Source organism: Passer montanus, unplaced genomic scaffold (genome assembly GCF_014805655.1).
Source record: "Passer montanus isolate IOZ18808 unplaced genomic scaffold, ASM1480565v1 scaffold22, whole genome shotgun sequence".
Lineage (NCBI taxonomy): Eukaryota > Metazoa > Chordata > Aves > Passeriformes > Passeridae > Passer > Passer montanus.
Window position 1 is genome coordinate 7,479,486 of NW_024366815.1, and position 6,325 is coordinate 7,485,810.

The 6,325-nt window shown below is 58.1% G+C and overlaps 1 protein-coding gene across 1 annotated transcript; it reads right to left on the reverse strand.

Annotated features, from left to right (window-relative positions):
* Nucleotides 1-4,070: 4,070 nt before the first annotated feature.
* On the reverse strand, nt 4,071-5,501 carry CCNO (cyclin O). Its single transcript, XM_039709860.1, has 3 exons — nt 5,197-5,501; nt 4,929-5,114; nt 4,071-4,778 (listed from the first exon to the last, which is right to left on the reverse strand). The coding sequence occupies exons 1-3, from the start codon at nt 5,443-5,445 to the stop codon at nt 4,293-4,295; spliced, it is 921 nt and encodes a 306-aa protein (XP_039565794.1). The 5' UTR covers nt 5,446-5,501; the 3' UTR covers nt 4,071-4,292.
* Between the last annotated feature and the right edge of the window lie 824 nt (nt 5,502-6,325).

Consider the following 6,325-nt stretch of genomic DNA (forward strand, 5'->3'; position numbering starts at 1 on the left):
GGGCGCTTGGCGGTGGGGCTGCCTCCCGGGCTGTGTCCCGGGCTGCCCCGGGGGCTGCCCCCCGGCCTGTCCCCCGCGCTGCCCCCCAGGCTTCGCAGGGCGGCGCGACACTTGTCGGACACGGCGCGCAGCATGGCGTCCACGCCCTCCGCATCCTCCGGGCCGCTCCCGGCCGGGGCAGCGGCGGCGGCGGACGGAGGAGGTAAAGGATGATGAGGAGGAAGAGGAGGAAGGACTGTCCCGTCGGCGCTTTGCGGGAGCATCAGCGTCTGCCGGCGAGAGGGAGTGCGCGTTCCGCGATCTGCACCGCACAGCCCCGTCCTGTTTTGCACCGCACAGCGCTCCACTGCTCCATCCCACACCGCATAGCCCTCTCCCACACCTCACTGCGCTGCCCCGAACCGTGCCACGCTGGGTCCCCCCCCACTGCCCTGCTCCACCCCATACTGCCTTACCCCACACTGTACCAACCCATGCTGCCCTGTCCCGCACCGTCCACCCCACACCACCCTGTCCTGCACGACGCAACTCCCACAGTCCCATTCCATATCTCCCACCATCCAGGCCCTGTCCCACCCCGTGCTGCCTTGCCCTGCACCCTATTCCCCCCTGCACCCGACAGCACACCGTCCCCCAGGGACAAGCTGGGCCGTGGGGCAGCCAGGCTGGTTGGTGAGCAGCACTCACGTCAAGAACAGCAGCCAGCTGCCTGGCCTGACTTGCCAGCTCCTTCAGCTGCACGTTGCTCTCTCGCAGTGTCACCAGCTCTTCCTGCCTCTGTGTGAGGGTCTCCTGCAGCTATGAAGGACAAATGGAGAAAGGAGTGGTGGAGACAGCCACATCATCCAGGAGCCAGGGGATGCTGCACGCCAGGGCCCTGCAGTTGCCTCAACAGGATGCAACAGAACACAGCGTGGGCTGGGGAGGGCTTCAGGGGTCACTACCTGGCTGTTTGCTTCCAGGGCATCTCCCAGTGCTTTCTGGTGCTGGTCTGCCAGGTCCCTCCAGCACGGCTCAGGGGAAGACAGGTTCTGTGGGGGAACCTGCACCAGCACGCTGCTCTGCAGCTGCGGGGTGCAAGGGCCAAAAACCACCTCCTCACCAAGTGAGAAATCATAGTCAGTACAGCCCAGTGGTGGTGGCATTAAGGTGGATACATCTGGAAGGAATAGCCACTAGTGTTAAGTGGAGGTATTCACGTTCAGGTATCTCCCCAGCCCCAGCACACCATTCCGGTTCTAAACATCCCTCTAGATGTCTCCTCTGGACACATCCCTCTGAAATGCTTTTCTCTGCTGTGACAGCTGTGCACCCTGAATCTGTTTGGATTTGTCTCCTGTGGGAGAAAGCTCAGTGACAGCTCGGGTCTCTAAGAGGGTGAGCAGGAATGCACTACCCCAGAGTGTCCCATGGTGGGACAAACATGCAGTGTGTGGGCATCCAAAATTCCAAAAGCAAAGCAAAAAAAAAGAGGACACAATGCAGCATGACTGCAGATGTGCACACGCAGGTACATTTGGCTCAGGTAAGGAAAAATATCTACTTACCAGGTATAAAGTCACTGACAGTATGCCTGAATTCCTGGAAATCAAACTCCGGCCCATCCTGGAAGCAGGGACCCTGGCAGGGGTGAAGAAAATGATCCAGTGAGCAGGGCCCAATGCTCAGACCTGCCCACTCCACGGCCCATACTGTTTTGACAGTGTCTGCTGCCTGTGCTCAGCACCTTATCACAGTTCCAGCACCCCCAGGCACCATCCCCTTGCCACTTGCAACCCATCTGACACATGGGACAAGATGCTGTCCTCTGCTGTGCCCATTTCACTGGTGGGAAACTTGAGGCTAGGGAAGTTGCCAGCATCCATCTGCTTGAGAGAGCTACCCCTTCAGGAGTCAAGTGCAGCCTAGGCTGTTCTGAACAGTAGGTTTACCTGCTGCAGGGTCACAGGGCCAGCTGGGGTGGTGGGAAGGATGGGGGCAGAGGCTGCCAAATCCTGCCAGTTGATGGTGCTGAGCACTGGGGACAGTCAGAGACAAAGGTGAGTAGCATGGGCAGGGGTGGACATACTGAAAGGAGACTGGCAAAATGAAAAGCACTGCCGGGGAACACCTTCGATGTGCATGGCTAGGTAATGCGAGGCTGGGAAACAGGGTGCAAAGGCACCAGGGATGATACAGTGGGGTTCATGGTCGGGGGAACACGGTTCAGGGTAAGGCGTGGGGTGTCACGGCTGGGGAGCACAGTGGGGGACACCAGAGGGGCGCAGAAGGAGGAACGGGGAAGGGTACACGCCTGGGGGGTTAAGGCTGTTCGCCGCAGGCTGACTCACCCAGGGCGGGCGCGGCGGCGGCCGGCGGGGCACCGCTGCGGCGCGGACGGGGCGGGGGAGCTCGGGGGCTCGGGGCGGCCGGGGGCGTCCTCCCCGCGCCTGCGGAGCCTGGGCGGGCCGCCCCGGAGGGAAAGGCGAGGAGAGGCGCTGCCGGGCCCGCCAGCAGCTCGGTGCCGCGCTCAGCCCCGCGGGGCGCCGCCGGGCAGCGGGGGCGTCAGCCTGGGGGCTGGGCTGGTTTTCGTAGTGGTGTGTGTTAAATCTCTGTAAGGGATAGGGTCCGTCTGCGCTGAAAGCCATGGGGGACGGGTGGGCCGGGGGGGGAGTGTGTTATGTAGGAGAAAAAAAACCCGTCCATGGCATCTCGAATGTACTGATCCGCGCACCGGGAGAGGGTACCCTAGTGCAGGCAGAGTCCCACTCGCTGATACAGCATGTCCAGATGAAACCACCAACAGGGTTGGCGGAGGTTGAGCTGCCCTTTATTCCCCCGTGGCGGTCTTTTGGGTATTTTTAATAACAGCAGCATGGACAAGGTTTGCTCATCCTGCTCATCACCTGACGGCAGGCAGGACCGGAGCGCCGCCCGGCGTCCGGGTGCCCCCTGCGCTGAAAGGTGAAAGGTGAGCACTGCCTAGGGCAGCTCTAGGTGTCTATGAGGTCTTTTAACACTACTTTTGTGCACAGATACAAATGAAGAGAATGAAATATTTTACAATGCTATGACTGTTTTCTGCCTTTGAATGTGCCAACCTGCTTCGGAGCGTGCCTCTGGATTATATTATTATCCCACACTCTGTTTTCCTACACTTATGTCAGTGTATCTATTTTTTTTTCTCGAGCCATGACCAAGCCAGCGGGAGGCAGTTTGAAAGGGGTGAAATAAAACCCCTGACTGGCTATAGAGCAGGTATTTTTTTTATTGCAGCACTGGAGGCGAGGGGGATTTCTTCACCTAACTCACCCATCCTTGTTAAGTGCTGTGGTTTATTTATACAGTAAGTATTGCTTAATATTGCTACGGCATTATAACATCATCATACATGCACCTGAACTGATTTACATAAAGTTATCTCATGGATATAAATTGTTCTATTGTACTATGCTTGTGCTTCCCCAATTTAGGTGGTCTGGGGGGGCGTCTTCTTCAATGAAGGCTTAAGGTGTTCCTCATAAAGCTTTTCAACTTTATCTTCAGAGCACGCACAGTTATGGTGTTCCTTGGTCTTTCCAGATCTAACCAGTCTAAATTCTTCATTTTGTGGCTAATTTGCTTTGCATTTGCTAATTACTAATTAGTACATCCTGCTGCTTTCCAATATAGCTATACCTGTCTATTTTTGAAACTACTCACCTGGCAAGTTTCTGTTTATTTAAGCATTAAGCAGCTACTTAACCATATACCAGCCATTACATTGTATAGAAAGTTATGATTTGGGATATATTGGTATCTTATATATCTTATAACTCAAGATGTATATCTTATAACTCAAGATCTTGTAACTTTGACTCAAGTTATATAGGCATCACAGGGCAGACACTATTGGGCATGTTTATTTTGTGGGGGATTGAGTTAACTGACAGGGTGAATTCGTTATGTGCCAATGTGTTTCCTCTCCCAGCTGCATCTGCATACCACCAGCCAATAAACTTATAGAGGTAACAAGCAGAAAAGAGTTTACTCAGAAAAGAGTTTACTCAGCATTCGGTTGGTCCTTACAACGTTATCTTTATGGACCACCCTCCAATTAAATAACACAGTATGTGAGATTCAGTAAATTATTTACATGCTGGACTTAAAAAAATACAGCAAAAGGACAGTGCAGATGACATGACATATAAAATCGTTTGCAAAACGCCATCTAATTTTTAAGCTCCAGTGACACTAAGGCTTAGTGGATCAGACTGCACCGACTCTGTGGAGCACAAACGCCGAACCAGAGCCGCCTCCACCACCACCCGCTGTCAGCGGTCATCCCCAAGCCAGGGGCACTTCTGGGCCACCTCCGAGGGCAGGAGGAGAGACAGGGACCGCCCGTTCAGGGACACCAGGAGCTGAAGCTGGTCCATGCAGTCCCGCAGGATCTCTTCCGGATAGCCGCTGATTCGCAGGTCCAGGGGGCTGCGGTGGCGCAGGAGCCGGTCCGCAAGCCCCAGGCTGCTGGCGGCCAGCAGAGAGGGCGCGTATTTGGTGAAGGCGTAGTCAGCCAGGCTGAGCTCCGCGACGCCCGCCGCCAAGCTCCGGGCGTCCGCCGCCTCCCCCGCGTCGGCCCCCCGGGTCTCCAGCCGCACCTGGCTGAAGTGCTCCAGGAAGAAGCTGGCGGTGGGCGCCGCCAGGTCGAAGTCCAGGCGATGCAGGACGATGCACTCCAGGTTGCGGAGCTGCTGGCGGGTGAAGGCATCGCAGCAGAGGGCGAGGAGCTCTTTCACGCTAGGAGGGTGCACCTCCACCTGCGGGTGGGCACAGGAGTGAGGGCGCTGCCGCCGGGAAGCAGTGCAGGGGAGCTGGCGCGGAGCCCGGCATGTCTGTGGCCCCTCAGGCTGGCCTCAGGGGCCGCCACCCCCGGTGGCGGGGCAGCCGGGGCCCGGGGCCGCCCCTACCTGTTTGCAGGCGATGAGCAGCGCTGTCACCCCCAGGAGCTGGAAGCAGTCGGCGGCCACTGGGGTAGTGGCGAGAAAGCGGTCGAGGATGTTGACGGCCAGGCAGAGAGCCTCCAAGGAGAGCCCGAAATGCCGGTGCACGGGGATGAGCCAGCTGACCAGCTTGCAGCGCGCCTCTGCCGTCACCTACGGCACCGGCAGTGGGGATCAGGCGGGCCCGACCCGGGCTCCCCCGCCCACTCCCCGCCGCCGGCCCCGCTGCCCCCACCTGCGGCTGCCGGGCGAGCGGCTCCCGCGGCTGGAAGCGGCTCTCCAGCCCCTTGCGGGAGCGGTACCAGCTCTCCCCGTAGTCGCGGAAAGCCTGCAGCTCCTGCGCGTTCTCCCCCGCCGCCGCCTCCGCCGTCCTCGCCCCCAGGCGCCGCCGCCGTGCCGGGCGCCGCGGGCAGCCCCCCGGGGAGCCGCCGGGCCCCCGCCGCTCCGGAGTGCCGCCGCACCGCCCGCTCGCCGCCGTCACCATGGGGCGGGCGGCCGTGCCAGGTCCGCTCCGGTGGCGGCACCGGCTATTTGAGCGGAGCGGTGGCCGCCAAAGCTGTCACCGCCCGCCTCCCGGGCACCCCGCCCCGCCCGCCCCGTCGTCTGGGCACTTAGGGGACCACCGTCTCCAAAACAAAATCCGAGCCACCGAAACGTCTGTCTCTTCTCTGCCGCTCGCCTTCGGGCAAAAGGGCTGCGGCGGAGTCGCCGTGTGACCTCCGCACCAGGGCCGTCTCGCTCTCGCGCGGCACAGGGAGCGAACCCACCAGTGTGGCCAGCTGAAGTTGCTGCATGGACTGTGCCATTACCAACGCAGGCGTCTCTCTAGCTCCTAGAAGGTCAGCTGAGAACGTCGTAAGCCTTAACAGTTACCGATCACTGCCCGTAAGTAACACTTCCAGTGCAGGTCTCCAGAAACAGCACAGGACAACAGGGAAAAAAAAACAGGAATGCGGCAGCTCACGGTACAATCTAGGTTTCAGTTACACTTTCATCCATGGACTATTTATGTGATGGGGCACTATATTAAACAGCTGAATGCAGGGAAATTAAAACAGTCCTGCACTCCAACCACCCATTTATAGTGTGCTAGAGATGTGGAAAGACCTGCAGAAAGAAAACCTCTTCTGGGTTAAGCACTGGGAAAGATGGCAGTAGGAAACAAGAGCTTCAAGAAGCCAACAATACAGAAGCAAAACAGAGGAGGAGGTGGGAATTCCACAGCGTGAATGGCAGGAGCAGGAACTCCTCTCCAAGGTAAAAAAAATCAAGCCCACATTGAAGACCACAGTTGAAATTATGGTGACAAAGATCCGGAGACACTGAATGGTCTTGTGTCTAACAAATGCTTTGAGAAAAGCAAC